This window comes from Oncorhynchus gorbuscha, linkage group LG09 (assembly GCF_021184085.1).
Source record: "Oncorhynchus gorbuscha isolate QuinsamMale2020 ecotype Even-year linkage group LG09, OgorEven_v1.0, whole genome shotgun sequence".
Taxonomy (NCBI): domain Eukaryota; kingdom Metazoa; phylum Chordata; class Actinopteri; order Salmoniformes; family Salmonidae; genus Oncorhynchus; species Oncorhynchus gorbuscha.
Genome location: NC_060181.1, coordinates 73,543,756 through 73,564,508, shown reverse-complemented (window position 1 = coordinate 73,564,508; position 20,753 = coordinate 73,543,756). Strand labels below are relative to the sequence as shown.

The 20,753-nt window shown below is 42.9% G+C and overlaps 2 protein-coding genes across 19 annotated transcripts in view; both read left to right on the top strand.

Annotated features, from left to right (window-relative positions):
* The window catches only part of LOC124044041 (mitogen-activated protein kinase kinase kinase kinase 4-like), a 96,965-nt gene extending 88,909 nt beyond the window's left edge, over nt 1-8,056 (top strand). For all 18 annotated transcript variants that reach the window (XM_046363392.1, XM_046363389.1, XM_046363391.1 and 15 more), the window contains 3 exons: nt 35-194; nt 333-472; nt 4,873-8,056. In XM_046363392.1, coding sequence (XP_046219348.1) covers nt 35-194; nt 333-472; nt 4,873-4,956 — 384 coding nt within the window. In that variant the 3' untranslated portion in view covers nt 4,957-8,056. The remainder of the gene's footprint in view (nt 1-34; nt 195-332; nt 473-4,872) is intronic.
* A 2,373-nt stretch (nt 8,057-10,429) lies between these two features.
* LOC124042945 (interleukin-1 receptor type 2) lies at nt 10,430-16,567 on the top strand. The gene is made up of 10 exons (XM_046361093.1): nt 10,430-10,706; nt 11,883-11,970; nt 13,835-14,102; nt 14,339-14,510; nt 14,646-14,823; nt 15,034-15,126; nt 15,327-15,392; nt 15,498-15,633; nt 15,719-15,864; nt 16,257-16,567. Exons 1-10 carry the CDS (start codon nt 10,689-10,691, stop codon nt 16,415-16,417), a joined length of 1,326 nt encoding a protein of 441 aa, XP_046217049.1. The 5' UTR covers nt 10,430-10,688; the 3' UTR covers nt 16,418-16,567.
* Nucleotides 16,568-20,753: the final 4,186 nt, after the last annotated feature.

Genomic DNA, 20,753 nt, shown 5'->3' with positions numbered 1-20,753 from the left:
TCTCTCTCCCTTCTCCCTCTGTCTCCCTCTGTAGATCCAGACCAGTATCCAGTCCCATGCCATCATCATCCTGCCCAACACAGATGGCATTGAGCTGCTAGTGTGTTACGAGGACGAGGGTGTCTATGTCAACACCTATGGACGCATCACCAAGGACGTGGTGCTGCAGTGGGGCGAGATGCCCACTTCTGTGGGTAGGTGGAGACACACACACGTACAAATACACATACACATTCACACAATAGGTCCTTTAATTAAGTGTTTGAACATGTTAACTCTGTTGTCATACCAGCCACTCACCCCCCTGTCCCCTTCTTTGTCTTTCTATGTAGCCTACATACGTTCTAACCAGATTATGGGCTGGGGGGAGAAGGCCATAGAGATCAGGTCTGTGGAGACCGGACACCTGGACGGGGTCTTCATGCACAAGAGAGCCCAGAGACTCAAGTTCCTGTGTGAGAGGAATGACAAGGTTAGACCCTAGACACATACATATACCAGTGTTTCCTTAGGACGGTAATAACCGGCTTTTGTCCGATACAAAAAAATAGGAAATCAGATAAATAAAATAAAAATGTTACTTAGACCCACTGGTTGTATGAATTTGGGATCTACCGTCCCACACCTGTCCCAGAGTCTGTTTTGAATAGGCTATTTCTTTCTCGACAAGCTGACCAATAGAATCGGTAGCCTAAACGTTTCTAGTATTGTAGATTGACATAGGCTAGTGATTTTGCTGTTCGTTACTCATCTTGTTGGCTGAGGAAAAGTAAATATGGACAGTTATTCTAACATCTTCAAAGTGCACATAATAATTCAGTAAGGACTGCACATCGTTGCATCCTCAATATAATAATAATATATGCCATTTAGCAGACGCTTTTATCCAAAGCGACTTACAGTCATGTGTGCATACATTCTATGTATGGGTGGTCCCGGGGATCGAACCCACTACCCTGGCGTTACAAGCGCCATGCTCTACCAACTGAGCTACAGAAGGACCACGACTTGCATGTTCTGTTAACATGAATTAGCATATTCTAAATGTGATTTCTGTCATTCTGAGCCCCGTGGGTGGACGCCCTAATCAGGTTACACACCAATGCATATGGGTCCGGTAAATTTCTCAAATGTCCGGTAAATTAAAATGCTGCCTGTCAAATGTCCGGCGCCACATTTTCCTAACGGAAACCCTGGCACGCACACACAGACACACACACAGACACACACACAGACACATACACACACACACACACACACACATACATTTGGAGGTAATTACCTAGGTTGAGGGCTGTTTACGCTAATAACTCTGTCCCTCTCAGAGCTCTGTCTCCTGTTAGTGTGTCACAACGCGCTGACTCATCTTGTGTCCCAAGCAGATTCGGGACCACATTCACTGAGTATCAATCGGTCAATCATTCCATTGAAACATAGGGTATTTTTAGACAGACAGCAATTAGGCTAAAGTGGCCATCAAAGTTCGGGAACCTTTTAGCCTCTGTTGGATTTCTGTTATACACACCAACCAACGGCTAGCTAGTATGTTAGATGAGTGGGACCAACCACAAAGCAGAAGCAGCTAAACTGGTGGAGAGAGCTAGTCTAGCCGTAGTTTCCCCATTTCCTATAGTCTCTCACTGATGGGAAAGCTGTACAGACATTATGTGAGGTTGAAAAAAACTCCAAAGCACTCATTGGTTAGTTATAAAATCCCAATATAATTTTCAGTTTCTTTATCTGGTAGAAATTAATATTTTTGTACCTTTATTTAACTAGGCAAGTCGCACAATTCTTATTTACAATGACGGCCTACACCGGCCAAACCCAGGCAACACTGGGCCAATTGTGCACTGCCCTATGGGACTGCCCTATGGGACAAACTCAGCCGGTTGTGATACAGCCTGTATTCGAACCAGGGTGTCTGTAGCCTTAGACCGCTGCTCCACTCGGGAGCCCAATATAGTGTTTTTGAGAATCACCAAATACTACACTGAGCAAAAATATAAACTCAACATGTAAAGTGTTGGTCCCATGTTTCATGAGCTGAAATAAAATATCTTAGAAATATTCCACACGCACGAAAAGCGTATTTCTCTCAAATTCTGTGCACAAATTTGTTTACATTCCTGTTATGAGCATTTCTCCTTTGCCAAGATAAGCCATCCACCTGACAGGTGTGGCATATCAAGAAGCTGATTAAACAGCATGATCATTACACAGGTGCATCTTGTGCTGGGGACAATAAAAGGCCACTCTAAAATGTGTAGTTTTGTCACACAACACAATGCAACAGATTTCTAAATTTTTGAGGGAATGTGCAATTGGCATGCTGACTGCAGGAATGTCCGCCAGAGCTGTTGACAGAGAATTGAATGTTCATTCCCCAACATAAGCCAACTTCAACGTAGCTTTAGAGAATTTGGCAGTACGCCAACTGGCCTCCCAACCGCAGACCATGTATTTACACCAAACAGTCAAAAGTTTGGACACACCTACTCATTCAAGGGTTTTTCTTTATTTTTGTATTATTTTTTTCTACATTGTAGAATAATAGTGAAGACATCAAAACTATGAAATTACACACATGGAATCATGTAGTAATTGTTAAACAAATCCAAATATATTTTAGATTCTTCAAAGTAGCCACCCTTTGCCTTGATGACAGCTTTGCATACTCTCAACCAGCTTCATGAGGAATGCCTTTCCAACACTCTAGAAGAAGTTCCCACATATGCTGAGCACTTGTTGGCTACTTTTCCTTCACTCTGAGGTCCAACTCATCCAAACCATCTCAATTGTGTTGAGGTTGGGTCATTGTGGAGACCAGGTTATCTGATGCAGCACCATCACTCTCCTTCTTGGTCATAGCCCTTACACAACCTGGAGGTGTGTTCTGGGTCATTGTCCTGTTGAAAAACGGCGGCCCCGTTCTGTGAGTTTATGTGGCCTAACACTTCGCGACTAAGCCGTTGTTGCTCTTAGACATTTCCACTCCACAGTAACAGCACTTACAGTTGACCTGGGCAGCTCTAGTAGGGCTGCCCAGGTCAACTGTCAATTTGACTAGTTGACTTGTTGGAAAGGTGACATCCTATGACAGTGCCACGTTGAAAGTCACTGAGCTCTTTAGTAAGGCCATTCTACTGCCAATGTTTGTCTATGGAGATTGTGTGGCTGGGTGCTCGATTTTGTACACCTGTCAGCAATGGGTGTGGTTGAAATAGCTGAATTCCGACTCTTGTGGCGGGCCGGGCACAGTGCACGCTAACCAGGTAGCCAGGTAAAGGTGTTTCCTCCGGCATATTGGTACAGCTGGCTTCCGGGTTGGATGCACGCTGTGTTAAGAAGCAGTGCGTCTTGGTTGGGTTGTGTTTCGGAGGACGCATGGCTTTCGACCTTCGTCTCTCCCGAGCCCGTACGGGAGTTGTAGCGATGAGACAAGATAGTAACTACTAACAATTGGATACCATGAAATTGGGGAGAAAGGGGGTAAAAAAAAATTAAAAGCTGAATCCACTCATTTGAAGGAGTGTCCACATACCTTTGTATTATAGTTTATATACTTTTGGGAAGTTGTTAGACTTCTTGATGTTTGATATAGCTAGGGCTTTACCATACATTGTTTGGGGTTGTATTACTGACTGCTTATACAGGAATTCTCTGCATGGTTGTCACTATTGTTTTCCTATGATTCATTTTTTACCTTTTATTTATACAGGTTTTCTCATTGAGATAACATCTCTTTTCCAAGAGAGACCTGGTCCAATAGCAGCAGGGGGGGAACAACGTTTCAACGAAACAACTTACATACACTAACACAACATTAAACAAAACTATAAACACACATACAGTACTTTTTTTTTTAAACGTTAAAAACACGAAAGTCTTGACTAAAAACAGCTGGCCTAAAAACAATTACACTCTTCTATGATATATACACCGATCAAGTGTTTAAACTCCACCAACAGAACTAGATCAACAAATGTTTAAATGTTCAGGATAGAATTCCAGGACCACGGAGCTAAGTAACTAAAACTATTTCTACCATGACCTGTTCTAATTTTTGGTACTGTTAGAAGCATATGAGAATGGGACTGTAATTGATTTTTTTTTTATCGACCTGACTAAAAATGAACAGAGATAAAAATTGTATTTTACCCAGTATGGCCTTATAAATCAGTGTATACCAGTGTTTAAGCCTACGCAAGGTCAATGATGACCAGCCAACAGCGCTGTAGAGATCACAATGATGTGTTAGACATTTTTGTTTGTAATGAACTTGAGGGCTGCATGATACACTATTCATCAACCCACACACCCAAATATTTGTGCACTTTAACTTGCTCTATAGTATGTCCAGCCAATGTAGCAATGACATGATTAGTAACATGCCTGACATTTGAAAATACCATTCACATGGTATTCTGGATTGTTGTATGATGTTAAATGCTCTTTGAGCATTTTCAAAAGCCAAAGATAAACTACTACCACTTGAATAAAGAACAGTGTCATCTGCATAAAAACTAACATCCGCTGTTTCAATAAGATCCCCAATGTTGTTGGTATACAAAATGAACAACAGTGGGCCCAAAATAGAACCTTGCGGAACACCTGAGCACACCTCTATGGACTTTACAACCATCCGCCATTACACATTGTGTACGAAGTATTAACATTACGACACACGTCTTGCTTTCCTTTGTTACAATGGATCAGTGATTGTAAATGACTCAATCAGAAAAACATGATGGTCGTATGCATCTCTGTGTAAAAAGTTCACCCCTGCCTTTATGATGTATCACTGATGATGTGTCACTGATTAAGTTTAGTTATTTATTGACGTGTTTGTGTGTGTGTTTCCATCCGTAGGTGTTCTTTGCCTCGGTGCGGTCCGGAGGAGCCAGCCAGGTGTACTTTATGACCCTGGGGCGTACCTCTCTGCTCAGCTGGTAGAGAAAGACCATGCCCCCTCTACACTGGAAACCAACGAACCGCGTTTTACCCAACGTTCAGTGATGCCAACGGACAAAAGCCAACCATCTCCGTCTTAGCTACGACCTTCGACCCGGAGCATCATGTTATATTGAGGATACATACAACATCCAGATGCCGTCTCCCCAGCCGTGAATACCAGATATGAGAATTGTTCAAAATTAAGATAATTGATTATAAAACAACAAAAATAAAGGGGGAACGGTTTGCTCAACTGATTGTGGACACGTCTGTGCGAGGTCGTTGCCCTGAACACCTGTGACCTCTTGTGTTTGTCGTTCCTAGTTACTGACTGTGCTGTGGGCTTGAAGTTTACTAACTACTCTCTGCATCTTCTGCTCGTATTTCAGGAACCCCCTTCCACCCCACCCTTTTCCTTAGCGAGGGAGGAGCAGGGGTGGAGCATACAGTGTTAATGCTACAGTAGTGTATGTAAATGTATTTCTGTTTGGTACAATGATTTCTGACTGCAAGGGGGCGGAGGGGGTTGAAGCTGTCAGTCATGGAGGAGGCGGGAGTAGAGAAGCCGAGCAAGGGAGCCAATTTGTTCGATGCCATGATGACAGAAGGTGGAAGGGGCAAAGGCGTTTTACCGTAAATCTGGTAGTATCTGAGAGGACTCAGCTGGACTGTGTGTTGATAGAGTTAAGAGAGCTACAGTATTTTAATGGGCGCGGTCAAAGAAAATGATTTTATCCGGATGGACTTCAGACTAGTATTTTTTATTATAAATTCCCTAAAAAAAGTGAAACTATGTGGAGTTAATATTTCTTTGACCTTATTTTCTAAAATCACATTTGCACAGTCTCCAGTTTGCTTGATTTTATTCCAACCCACAACACATTGAAGTGTTTTAGGAGTTAGAGAGAGTGGGTGGGTTAGAAAAGGAAACCATGTCTATGTATAATAAAATGTCATTTAATCTCATCCATAGTTTCAGTGGTCATGGTAGTGGATCCCTCGGTGATCCGGCTTGGACCATCAGAGGGTCCAGGATGGAGGACATGGTCCGGATGTGAATAGACAGATATAATAAAAGAGAGTGGAGGAGAAGGGTAAGGTGATAGTATTTTTGTGTGTGTGTGTGTGTGTGTGTGTGGTTGGTTGGTTGGTTGGTTGGTTGGTTGGTTGGTTGGTTGGTTGTAAAGGGGCCAATAGATGAGAGAGGAGGGGTGTTGATGTACGTTTTTGTAGCAGAAAGGTTACACATGGTCAGCACAACTCAATGGACTAACTAGTCAGTGGATAGAACAAAACGGTGTTTTATTGTTCTTTTGATATTTCAGCTTTTTGTTTTTCATTTGTATCTTTTCATGAATGCAGTGCACTAAGTGTCAAGAATGTAGAAAGAAGTATACTGTGTGGTAGTCGAAGGCATGAGACTTTTATTTGTGTTCCTTGTCACAAGTGATTGATTTCGATGTTCAATTTCAAAGTAACACAAGTGAATACTAAATGAAGGCTCCGCTATTAAAGATGTTGATTTTCCTTTCACAAACTCAATGTTTTAAAGTGCATCAGAGCTGGAGAGGGAGCAGCTCTGAGTTGAGACGATGCTAGGCTATAGTAGTTTTCTGTGGAGCCAGTATGCTCACAGTAGCCTAATCAACCTTATTCACCAACAGGGCTTAGTCCTTAGTGTAACTGTAAACAACATGACCACGCTTAGCTAAGTCGTCTTGAGCACGGTACGTTTGTCCATCTTGTGCAATGTCAGCTTGTCAATCAATGGAAGGCAATACAATACAAAACAACTTGTTTCAAATGAGAGGAGAGCAGTCTGGTCACCAGGAGCCAGAACACAGGTGACCTGACCATTGTGATTGTACAGCTCTCGTCTGACGGTGTTCATGACGGAAACCCACTTTGGGCTGAATCCTTTTTTTCACTGTTAAAAGCTATAGTCTGTACAGATATGTAAAGAAGACTATTCAATTAACTGCAATATCCCCTGCTACGGCTCTCCAACAACAGTGGTGTATCTAACCCTCGTTGACCATGGTGACAAACAAGAAAAACATCAACAACAGGCTATTATATTGTTTTCCCACAGAACACAACTGTGTTTTAATGGTGGTGATGGATCAAAGCTATTTCACCCAAGTGGACAGACTCTGTACACTGACTATATGTCCGACAGTGGGTCAATGATCTCCGAGTTGGGTCTTTCTCGTACTAACAGTCATGTCATTATGTGTGTAGAGCTGTGGGAAAGGCATTGTAAATGACATGTCACAGAATTGTTTCACGAGCCAACTTCTTGTATATGGAAAAAGAAACCCTTTTGAAGAGCGAACCCCAATGCTGTATGTGTGTGTTTAATAGCCTCCCAATGCTGACCCACTATGTCTTTCTGGTTGCATCAAGGCCTTCATGAGGCATAAGTTACTTTATTAAGATTATGGTTATTGATATTCTTATTCATGGAAAAAGATTGAACATTTTTGCAATCTGAAAAGCAGTCGCTTGCTGATTTAACATTTTTATTAAAGTGCTAAGATGGCAACATTAAATGTTTTTCTTTAAATTACAAAACCACTTTGTTGATCTCACTTGAAGCATTTTGTATTCTTAAGTTTTAACTTGGTTAAGAAGCTTAATAATGGTTTCTGTAAGTTTATGTACTCTGCAGTGGTTGAATATTATAATGCTCACGTTAGGTCGAGAAAATGGAAATGTTTACAGAGGCAATGTTTTGTTACACTAATGTGCATCATATTTATGTTTTTTTGTTGCTTGTTTTGTATTGAACGTTATTTTAGTCAATAATCCTAAATGATGGCATTGTTTTTCTCGCTCAAATAACCAACTCACAACACAATAAAGAATACACTTGCAATGTTTAATTTTCCAGATGTTCCCATAACATTAATCCAGCGTTGTGGGGACATTGTAGTGATGTACAGTCCGTTTCCTGCAGGCTTGGATGTCAGTCAGGCTTGGGTGTTTTTCTCCAGTGTTTCTGCCATGCTACTCTAATTTATGTCCTCTCTATGTATGACAGGAAGTCCTGTATTTTCCTGAAGGTTTTTTTTCTTTGAATAAACTAAAGTAATTTAAAGACTTTCTGGAGTATATTTCTCTACATCATTTCCCCCTCTTTGTCACCCCTATGCAGCTATAACAGCCTCCACTCTTCTGGGAAGGATTTACACTAGATGTTGGAACATTGCTGTGGGGACTTTCTTACAGCCACAAGAGCATTAGTGAGGTCAGGCACTGATGTAGGGTGATTGGGCCTGGCTCGCAGTCTGCGTTCCAATTCATCCCAAAGGTGTTTGATGGGGTTGAGGTCTTTGTGCATGGGGGCATTGTCATGCTGAAACAGGAAAGGGCTTTCCCCAAACTGTTGCCGCAAAGTTGGAAGCACATAATCGTCTAGAATGTCTTTGTATGCTGTAGCGTTAAAATTTCCCTTCACTGGAACTAAGGGGCCTAGCTCGAACCATGAAAAACAGCCCCAGAACATTATTCCTTGTCCACCAAACTTTACAGTTAACACTATGCATTGGGGCAGGTAGCGTTCTCCTGGCATCCGCCAAACTCAGATTTGTCCGTCGGACTGCCAGATGGTGCATTTCACTACACCCGCAATAACATCTACTAAACATGTGTATGTGGCAAAAAATGTGATTTGATTTGAAGCGTGATTCATCACACCAGAGAACACATTTCCACTGCTCCAGAGTTCAATGGCTGCAAGCTTTACACCACTCCAACCAACAATTGACATTGCAAATGGGGATCTTAGGCTTGTGTGCGGCTGCTCTGCCATGGAAACCCATTTCATAAAGCTCCCGACGAACAGTTATTGTGCTGACGTTGCTTCCAGAGGCAGTTTGGAACTCGGTAGTGAGTGTTGCACCCGAGGACAGACGGACAGACGATTTTTACGCACCTCAGCACTCAGAGGTCCCGTTCTGTGCGCTTGTGTGGCCTACCATTGCGGCTGATCCGTTGTTGCTCCTAGATTTTTCCACTTCACAATAACAGCACTTACAATTTCCCGGGGCAGGTCACTGTTTGTCTATTTATATTATGATGGCCTTGTTCACGTAAAGAAATTCTATGTCTTTACTAATCTGTCCATAATTTCTGCAAGGAATTCGGTGGAATATACCAGACCTGCACTTATAGATTTGGTACTAGGGATGGTAGAGCCAGTGTCATGAAGGTCTGTAGCTGTTCTCGAATATACAGTATCTATGTTATTAGTATTGTGTAACAGTGTATCTCTTAAGGTTTGTTTGAGGCGAGTGTGTAGGTGGTAGACATGAATATGGATTGGTGTGTGGGTGTGAAAGCTCAGATGGAAAGGAGAAGTCAAGATAATGTCATGTTTCTGAACAGAAAATGTTACTTAACTTTGACTTATGTAAGGTAGCTTTGTCTGTTTCAGAAAAACCATTACGTCTGGAGACACATCGTCATCCTCTTTCTTTCATATATTATTCCCTCTCTATTTTCTCCAACTGCACCCGGTGACCTCCATGAATAGGAATAAATAGACTTGATCTATGACATCACGGCTTCTGGGATATCAGCCCCTGCTCTTCAATAGGATTCAGTGTTAATGTTGCCGAGTCGTATCAAAACCAATCTAGTTGGAGAGTTCCCAAAACATGCAATGACGCTTAGTCAACGGTCGATACAAGTCACTGAACCCTACTGCCGTCCCTAGAGATGATGCATCACTCCCCATTGTTAACAAATATTTGTTAGAGCAGATGAGTGTGTGTGATTACTATACACTGAGTTAGTTGGCATTTAGTATCAGCGCAGTGGCAACGGATACCATCTTCCAACATGTGACTAATAGGAGTCTAATCTTGTTTAATGGAATGCTTATTACTACAGAATTGAGACATGCAGTGAGTCAGACGCCTAACTATACGTGCTGTCACTCACCTGGTAAGTATACTGGGGAATTTGATGGGCATATGACACCCAACATCAAGAACACAAGCAGTTTAGTCACATGGTGGATGTGTACATGGCTGCACACATACTCATGCACATGGACACACACCCCACAGCTATGGGAGTTCAGTTACAATTACAGCAATCCACACAGACAGACACAACAACTGCTTTTCATCCCTTCTGTCTTGAATATCATTGAATCTTTGCAGTTTGTGAGTGAACTGGATTGCATAATCTGCTGTTTATTTCCTCAGTGTGACAGTATAACATGCCTGTGTTCTCATAAAGCAAACATGTTTAAACAGCAGATGTCTAAGGGAAGAGGAAAATAACAGATGTAAACAGTTATACCCGATGTCTGTCTACTACTACAAAGCAGTTAATCAAACTGAGGTCAACCAATATTGGGTTAAGTTGGGAAAATATATACGAGTACATTTGTATAGTACAAGCCAAACATACCTTATTGTCTTTGTGTATGTTTGTACTCATGTGTGTTAGTGTGTGTGTGTTTTTCTGTTTTGGAAGTGGTGAGATGTCTTCATCATGAGGTGAGCTGTCCATTTTATTGGGAAACGTCAGAAATTTCTACGCTGGGAGGGAAATCAGAAGAATTAGAGTTTCCCAGAAGTGGCTTGTCTTGACTGACAGTCACATATGTATAAGAAGGAACATGTCACACTCAAGAAGTCCACTGTGTCTTCTTAACTCTGGTGGTGTGGATTTACTTGGAACAGAGCCACTGTCACTACCTCATCACTGTCACCATCATGGTCACCTGGGCAAACGTGAGTACTGATTCAATTCAGTAGTGGAAACTGTGTGAAGTACATAGAGCAAGCTGGGTTTAGCGCTTTAGTATAAGGAACACCTTAGGAACTTTAGAATAAGGTACACTTTAGGAACTTTAGAATAAAGACAACTTTAGGAACTTTAGAATAAAGAAAACTTTAGGAACTTTAGAATAAAGAACACCCGAGGAATTTTAGAATAGGGAATAGTAGGTAGATATTTAATTGTCTTTTGTCAATGCTATACATCAATACTATATTGATTTCAACTTTTAGTTTGTGTAGTTTGTGTTTTTATTAGTGTAGTTAGATATTTGCTGTTAAGACTTGTCTCACTATATTCAATATTTTTACATTACAATATACACTGAATGTACAAAACATTAAATAGACCGACCAGGTGAATCCAGGTTAAAGCTATGATCCTTTATTGATGTCACTTGTTAAATCTACTTCAATCAGTGTAGATGAAGGGGAGGAGACATGTTAAATAATGATTTTTAAGCCTGGAGATGTATTGTTAATGTGTGGCATTCAGAGCGTGAATGGGCAAGATGAAAGATATATTGACACAACTGTGTGAAGCATTGGAGTCAACACGGGCCAGCATCCCTGCAGAATGCTTTCGACACCTTGTAGAGTCCATGCCCCGACCAATTGAGACTGTTCTAAAGGCAAACTGAATATGAAGGTGTTTGTAATGTTTTGTACACTGCGTATTCATATTAGACCATGTCTACCTGGGTGTAGCTCTAGAATAAATGTATATTACTGATATTATTAGTCTCTCCATGAGAAGCCGAGAGCAGGTACTCTTCTACTAGATCAGCGGACTTCAGAATTATATCAAATCACATTCCTGCTGAACATTTGCTATTATATCATTTACTGAACTGAAACTTTGACAACACACTTTTTTGAACAACTTCCAGCAGTATAGATAGATATCGGGTTTCACCCTCGGAGTTCTGTTTTTCGTCAGAGCTACTCCTTTGTCAGCGACTTCTGTCTGTGTGGGTGTGTCAAAAAGGATTTTATGTCACATTACATTTTTAGGACAAGTGAAAAGTGTCTCTCCTGATCTCACAGACACACTCCAACATTACAAATGTAGCATGTGATTATAACAACACTCTGGATGCAAGGTCTACACATATGTTCTTATTCCTCCAGTATGCCATGGTTATCCTCTATCTGCTCTCGGCATTGATCATCGCTCGCTCTGCCTGTGGACTACGACTACCTCCGCTACCTATGATAGGTAAGTGTGTGTGTATCTCTCTCTCTCTCTCTCTCTCTCTCTCTCTCTCTCTCTCTCTCTCTCTCTCTCTCTCTCTCTCTCTCTCTCTCTCTCTCTCTCTCTCTCTCTCTCTCTCTCCCCTTGACCCCTTGACCTTTTCCACATTATGTTAGGTTACAGCCTTATTCTAAAATGTATGTATCAATCTACACACATTACCCCATAATGACAAATCAAAAACAGGTTTTTAGAAATGTTTGCTAATTTTTTAAAACGGAAATGTTACATTTACATACGTTTTCAGACCCTTTACTCAGTACTTTGTGGAAGCACTTTTGGCAGCGACTACAGTCGTGAGTCTTCTTGGGTATGACGCTACAAGCTTGGCACACCTGTATTTGGGGAGTTTGTCTCATTCTCTGCAGTTCACCTCAAGCTCTGTGAGGTTGGATGGGGAGGGTTGCTGCACAGCTATTTTCAAGTCTCTCCAGAGATGTTCGATCGGGTTCAGCTCTGGCTGGACCACTCAAGGACATTCAGAGACTTGTCCCGAAGCCTCTCCTGCGTTGTCTTGGCTGTGTGCTTGTCCTGTTGGAAGGTGAACCTTCGCCCCTAATCTGAGGTTCTGAGCGTTCAGGTTTTCAAGGAACTGTCTGTACTTTGCTCCGTTGATCTTTGTCTCGATCCTGACTAGTTTCCTGTCCCTGCTGCTGAAAAAAATCCCCAATGCGTGATGCCTCCACCACCATGCAGCACCGTAGGGATGATGCCAGGTTTCCTCCAGATATGACGCTTGGCATTCAGGCCAAAATCTTGGTTTCATCAGACCAGAGAATCTTGTTTCTCATGGTCTGAAAGTCTTTAGGTGCCTTTTGGCCAACTCCAAGCGGGCTGTCATGACTAGGAAGAGTGTTGGTGGTTCCAAACTTCTTCAATTTAAGAATGATAGAGGCCACTGTGTTCTTGGTGACCTTCAATGCTGCAGACATGTTTTGGTACCCTTTTGCCTCGACACAATCTTGTCTCGGAGCTCTACGGACAATTCCTTCGACCTCATAGCTTGGTTTTTGCTCTGATATGCACTGTCATCTGTGGGACCTTATATAGTGTGTGCCTTTCCAAATAATGTCCATTCAATTGAATTTACCACAGATGAACTCCAATGAAGTTGTAGAAACTTCTCAAGAATGATCAATGGAAACAAAATGCACATGAGCTCAGTTTCGAGTCTCATAGAAAAGGGTCTGAATACTTATGTAAATAAGGTATTTCTGTTTTTTTTTTTTTTTAAATACTACTGTTCAAAAAGTTTGGCGTCATTTAGAAATGTCCTTGTCTTTGAAAGGAAAGCACATTTTTTGTCCATTAAAATAACATCAAATTGATCAGAAATACAGTGTAGACATTGTTAATGTTGTAAGTGACTATTGTAGCTGGAAACGGCTGATTTAAAAGAAAAATGGAATATCTATATAGGCATACAGAGGCCCATTATCAGCAAGCATCACTCCTGTGTTCCAATGGCACGTTGTGTTAGCTAATCCAAGTTTTTCATTTTAAAAGGCTAATTGATCATTAGAAAACCCTTGCAATTATGTTAGCACAGCTGAAAACTGTTGTCTTGATTAAAGAAGCAATACAACTGGCCTTCTTTAGACTAGTTGAGTATGTGTAGCATCAGTATTTGTTGGTTTGATTACAGGCTCAAAATGGCCAGAAACAAAGGACTTTCTTCTGAATCTTGTCAGTCTAATTTTGTTCTGAGAAATGAAGGCTATTCCATGCGAGAAATTGCCAAGAAACCGGAAAAAGTCAAGGGGTCTGAATACTTTCCGAATGCACTGTATGTATACATTTATTGATGGTAACTGATGTGTTTCCCCAGATGGCTGTTTCAGGGTGTCTCCAGAGCCGGAGGTGTTCCGTGTGCAGGGTGAAGCGGTGGTCCTAAGCTGCGTTGTGTTCGACAGGGTCCTCTACAAACGATTCTCCCAGGCTAAGGCGGGTTACACCTATGTCATCGCCAAGGGAAATAGGACGGAGGGCATTGACCCTGACGAGGGGAAAGAGGGGCGGGTCCTGCAGCGTGAGCGTCAGCTGTGGCTCCTCCCAGCTCGAACTTCTGACTCCGGAGAGTACTCCTGCATCTACAGGTAGATAAATCGTCACAGCCATTTGCATAAGGCTTTCCCTTTAGTTACTTACTTTTACTGTAGTATGTACAGTATGTAAATATGTCTACCTGTTGTATATTGATGTCTGTCAGTTGAACACTTTAATATATTTTGACATGGACAATGTCATGGAATATCTAACATATCCTAAGCACAGGTTATATCCTGTGGTATCAGTGCTTAATATGTATTGCTTTTTCTTCTGTCATTTTCAGAAATGACACATTATGTGTAATTGGAAGCATCACTCTACAAGTTTATGAGACCAAGCAAACTGATATTGAGAAGTTGTCTTATCCCATCTCTACACCCGTGGGAAAAAAATTGTCAATCAGATGTCCTCATTTAAAGGACTTCAACAGGACTGAGGAAATAGAGTGGTATAAGGTGTGTGCAAACAATAGGCTACCTTTATTGTAGACTTCCTTTATGGTTTGTTTTGTCGTTTGTGCGTCTAGCTATGAACCATCTACCTAAAGCTTGTCTGGAGTTTTCCTCACTCAACTATTTCCATTCACATAGGACTCCAGCCCGACAGTGCTTCCTGTTGGCAGTGGGCGCTACCAAAGACAGAGACAAGACGTGATCCTCATCTCAGACGTGAGGCCAGCAGACCAGGGCCTCTACACCTGTCAGCTTAGAGTCCACGTCAACAACCTCCTGTACACAGTCAGCAGGACCATTAACCTCAATGTAAAAGGTGGAATACCATAGCACGACAACAGTTTTATGGCTTTATCTGAGAACCCACTGACTGAATCCTGTGAATACCTCTCCATAGTTGTCCCATCATTTGCTCAATATTTTTAATCCACCATTTTGACAGTTACTATGCTCCTGACTTATGTGCGGCTGCATTGGTCTACTATGTGTTGTAATGGTGGTGTGCTCTGTGGACCTCTCTCTCCAGTGCCTGACCCAGTTCCCTACATTCAGACCACCAGGCCCATCTTTGACCCAGACACAACCCCAACCCCTAACCCTGGTGTCAGCACTGTGGAATGTGAGTGGATCTATCGTTATGCGGCTCAGAAAAGAAATGTCAATAACAGTACTTTCTATTTTTGACCGATTCACCTTTTCAAAAGCATAAATTGCTTATTTAGCGTGTATCACTTTATGTTGTTGATCGTGTACTTATGCTTAGGCTAGTGTAGTAGTCTTGGTCCTGGCTTTGTCTAATGCCTGTTTCTTTCCTTTTAGCCCCAGCAGTTGTGTCCCCCAAGATTGTGTCCCCTGCCAATGGAACAATCTTTGAAAGTCCATTGGGTGGGTGAATCACATATGCATACTCTGTTTAACTTGAAAACCTATGTTTTGATTTTGGCTTGCATCAGTATTCTAACTGTACCAACTCTATCTAACCACATCTAGGCTCGGTTTTGGAGATATCCTGCCAGGTTGTCACAGGGAGCCAATCAGCGGACGCCACAATGGTCACATGGTTGGTGGACGGCCATTCATTGGATTCGTCCAACCTTGGTGGACGGGCTCTGATGAGTCAGAGGAGGTAATACATATTGCATGTGTCTCTTTAATTGTGTACACATATAATGTGCAAGTAAGCTCAATGAAGATTATTGCTTTGTTCCCAGGGTATCCACAGTGGCTGGGGGTTGTTATGTTGAGGTGAATCTGTACATCATTGACCTGTGTGATGAGGATACAAGGGCAGAGCTGAAGTGTGTCACTCAAAACCAGGGAGGAAGACAGGAGGTCATTGCACAGTTCAGAGTCGAAGGTAGGCCCATCTCAACTAACATATGATACATGCAAGGCAATTTGGGTCCTGGATGTTGATTGGCTGAAAGCATGTGGTATATCAGACAATATACCACAGGTTTGACAGAAAATGACTTGTTTACTGCTCTAATTACATTGGTAACCAGTTTATAATAGCAATAAGGCACCTCAGGAGTTTGTGGTATATGGACAATACGCCACGCACGGCTAATGGCTGTATCCATGCACTCCGCGTTGCGTTGTGTATAAGAACAGCCCTTAGCCATGGTATATTGGCCATATACCACACCTCCTCAGGCCTTATTTCTTAAATGTACCATTGATTATGTGATTGAAACTCAAAGCAAGCCATGAAATGTGTGTGTTTCACTCGCTCTCTCCCTTTCTCAGACCCCAGGTCCACATGGCTGATGGTGGGTGTAGCGGGGTCTGTTTGTTTCCTGACTGTGGTCTCTGTCTTCCTTTACCTCCTCCTAAAACCCAGAGGAAAGGCTGACTACTTCCTGGCTCGACAGAACAGCACCTTTAGCTCTACTTTTAGCTCTACATAAACACCTCTCAAGTAATCTCGATGGCTATTTTTCTGTTGTTTTGTTACACAGTGTGTACAAAAGTTGACTTACTTTAAACAGAATGTATACAATGTATTATTGTTAAACATATTTTTGAATCAATATCAAAAATAAAATATTTTATTTTTATATGAACGTGATCCATTTCTGATAAAGAATACGGAGTTGAGGTGACAATGACAGAAGGTTCTGGTAGGCTATAAGAGCATTCACTCCTGTTCATCAGTGACCCGTGAACCACAACAGCAACAGTCACACAGGGATTCCAAGGTAGTAAGAAGTATCACAAAATTATATTTTAGCATATAGGCCTACATATGACAATAATTTTGTTTGTATAATTATTTTTGGTGGAATGAAATGAGACCCCTTCAACCATGTTATGGTTAAGCAATAAGGCCCGAGGGGGTGTGGTATATGACCAATATACCACGGCTAAGGGCTGTTCTTTAGCACAACACAACGCGGAGTGCCTGGACACAGCCCTTAGCCGTGGTATATTGGCCATATATCACAAACCCCAGAGGTGCCTTATTGCTATTATAAACTGGTTACCAAAATAATTACAGCAGTAAAAATACATGTTTTGTCATACCCATGGTATACGGTCTGATATACCATGGCTGTCAGCCAATCAGCATTCAGGGCTTATAATAAACCACCCAGTTTATTATATACCTTTGCTAAGATGCCACTAGATGGTGATACATTACAAGGTGATTAGACTCACACTCAATATATTCTCTGTGTGAAGTCAATCACAAAAGATTCTGACTTGAGTCATGCTGTGGTTAACAGTTGGAGAAAAGGAATGAGATTTACCCTGCTTTCTGTCTGTCTGTTGTTCTCTCTTCCTCCCTCTACGTTTCTATGTGCCTATAGTTTTATAATAGCAATATAACAAATAACACACAGATAGGTGGGTGTCTCCCCTTCTTGGTGGAATCATGCCAGATTCCAAGTCCCTCCCTGCTGTGTTGCACAACGCTGCATTCTTTGCTTTTGAGCAGAAAGTTTTCTTAAGATCCAGCGGAAATTGTTACACATTCAGCCCAGAAACACTCCCAGACTACAGAAGAACTTCTGTTTGGGAAAACAGTGTTTTTGGGCATGTCTGATGCTTTTTAAATGTATATTCTTCAATATAGCCTTTAGGTTAAAATTGAAGATGGTGTTTTTACAGTTGTTTACTAGACAAAGTACATGGAGAAGCCTGTTTAATAGAAAAGGAATGTGACATGGACTGTTGTTCGGATAAGGCGTGGAACCAGAACTAAACTTCAGGTATGTAAACTTTTCCGCTCTGTGTCAGACGGATAGGGAGGGATACCTTGGCACAGATCAATCAATATGTCACTCTCTTTTCTGGTGGTGTTATATAGTGTGTCCATGTATAGTGTTTTCAATGTATTTGTGTAGTATCTTATCTGTGGTTGGTTGAAATTGTTTGTGTTGGTTTTTATAACATTTAGGTTGGACTTTTTTCCTTGAGGACAGCAATGCTATGTAACATCAAACCAAAATGAGAGAAGAGAATGAGGGAAAATTAGTGGTTGCATTTCCCCCCCGCCCAAGTACTTACCACAGTGTGTGTGTGTGTGTGTTAAGCGGAGCGACACCGGGGAACCCAAGAGCAGACTCAGATGAGGAAATAGGGATGAATGAACCAATACATTTATTGTTACACAGAGAGATATGGAGTGCAGATCCGGGGAAGCTCGGATGTGTTGCAGAAAAAACAGATGTGGAGACTGGGTGGAGTTGGCTGAGTAGAACAGGGTAAACAGATCCTGAGGGGAATCCAAGGTAGTGGTGGTGAGTAAAATCCAGAGCAAGGTAGTTGGGTGGTGAGATGTGGAACAGGAGACAGAGACAGAGCAGTAACTGCAATGAGAGGATAAACGGTGTCAGGCAGGGAAACAGGCACAGCAGAGTAACAGGATCTTGAGTAATCATAAATGGCTAGAATAATAACGGACTGGGCAGAGATAACGATCTGGCGGAGTGGAAGTGGCAGGACTGAGTATTTGTAGAGGTAGAAGAGACGTGTGTACTGGGGGAGTAACTGCAGGTTAAGAAAACACAGGATGAACACCAGAGGGTGTAGCAGGAGCAGATGTGACAGTACCCCCCCCCACGGGCACCACCTGGTGCACGACCCGGCTTGTCTGGGTGTGAGGTATGAAAATCCTGTACAAGGGATCCAGAATGTGACGATGGGGTACTCAGCAGCGCTCCTCAGGCCCATATCCCTCCCAGTACACCAGATACTGGCAACCGGAATCCCAACGGTGCACATCCAAATGCCGGCGGACATTGTAGGCAGGATGGTTGTCGATGAGCCAAGGGGGTGGAGGAGCAGCTGCAGGAGGGGACAGGGGACTGGAGCAGACTGGTTTAATTGAGGACACATGGAAGGTGGGGTAAATTTTGAGAGAGCTGGGAGTTTCAGATGCGTCGCAGAGGGGTTTATGACACAAACAATCTCAATGGGGCCAATGAAACGGGGAGCTAGTTTTTTGGAAACGACTTTCAAGGGCAAGTCCTTAGATGAAAGCCATACCCTTTGGCCTGGAGTGTAGACTGGGGCTGAAGCACAACAACAGTTAGCTTGGGATTGGTTTCTGGCGGAGGCACGAAGAAGAGTAGCCTGGGCCCTCCTCCAGGTGCAATGACAACGCCACATGTGGTCCTGGACTGAGGGCACCGCTACATCGACCTCTTGGGCAGGGAACAAGGGAGGTTGGTAACCCAGAGCACACTCAAAGGGTGACATACCTGATGAGGGTGTTGTGTGCATATTCCACCTAGAGTAGCTGAGCACTCCAGGAGGAAGGGTTAGCCAAAGTCACAAAGCATAGGGCAGTTTCCAACTCCTGGTTGGCCTGCTCGTTCTGGCTGTTGGTCCGGGGGTGATATCCAGACAAAAGGCTAACATTAATACCCAGAGCTGTGTAAAAGGCTCCCCATACTTGGGATGTAAACTGGGGTCCTCTGTCAGAAACAATGTCAATAGGGATGCCATGCAGCCGCAAAACATGGAATACCAGCAGGTCCGCAGTTTCCCGGGAGGATGGAAGCTTGGAGAGGGGAATGAAGTGAGCAGCTTTGGAGAATCGGTCAACATCAGTTACCATTCGATGGGGGAAGGCCATTGACAAAGTGCAGAGCTATATGTGACCAGGGGCGACTGGGTATGGGAAGAGGGCCAAGCAGACCAGATGTAGGTTTGGTGGAGGTTTTGTTCTGGGCACAGACACGAGCAGGCTGAGATTAATTCCCAAGCATCTTTCTCCAAGGTGGGCCACCAAAATCCCTGACGCAGAAAGGCGTTTATGCCAGGGTGACAGGTGAGGTGAGTAGAATGGGCCCATTGAAGAACATCAGAACGAACTGAATCTGGCACAAACATAGCCTTACAAGGACCCTTTCTAGGATCAGTCTGGTTCAGCTGAGCCTGACGGACACGGGACTCAATCTCCCAGAGGACAGCAGCAACGATGCAGGAGGAAGGCATAACGGTTTCTGGCTCGGAACCTGTGTAGTCAGCGGTGAACTGATGGGAGAGGGCGTCAGGGTTGGTATTCTTAGATTTGGGGTGATAAGTGAGTGTGAAGTTGAATCTACCAAAAAAACAATGCCCACGTGGCCTGCCAAGAGTTCAGACGTTTGGCGGTCTGGATGTAGGCTAGATTTTTTGTGATCCGTCCACACAATGAAGGGAAGAACCGTACCAACTAACCAGTGATGCCACTCCTCAAGAGCCAACTTAACAGCCAGAAGTTCCCGGTTACCTATGTCAAAATCTCTCTCTGCAGGGGAGAGCTTACGGGACAAGAAGGCACAAGGATGGAGCTTCTGATCCAAGGGAGAACATTGAGACAGAACTACACCTACTCCGGTGTCGGAAGCGTCCACCTCAAGGACGAACTGGAGTTGTGGGTCTGGCTGGGTAAGGATTGGAGCAGTAGTGAAGCGGTGCTTGAGTTCCTGGAACGCTGCCTCTGCTTCAGGGAACCAGTGGAATGGAGTGGAGGTGGAGGTAAAAGGAGCTGCCAAACAACTGTAGTCATGGATGAATCGTCTATAAAAAATTGGCAAACCCCAGGAAACGCTGTAACTGCTTCAGATTAGCAGGTACAGGCCACTCTGTGACTGCCCTAACCTTGGCAGTGTCCTTCGTAGCTGTCCATCACATTACCTCCCCTCTCCATCCAACACTCACGGAGACAGTTGTCAATGAGGATAGTCAGAGAAATGAGTTTGTCAAGTCCATCAGGCTCCTCTCTCGACACCAACTTGTCTTTGAGGGTCT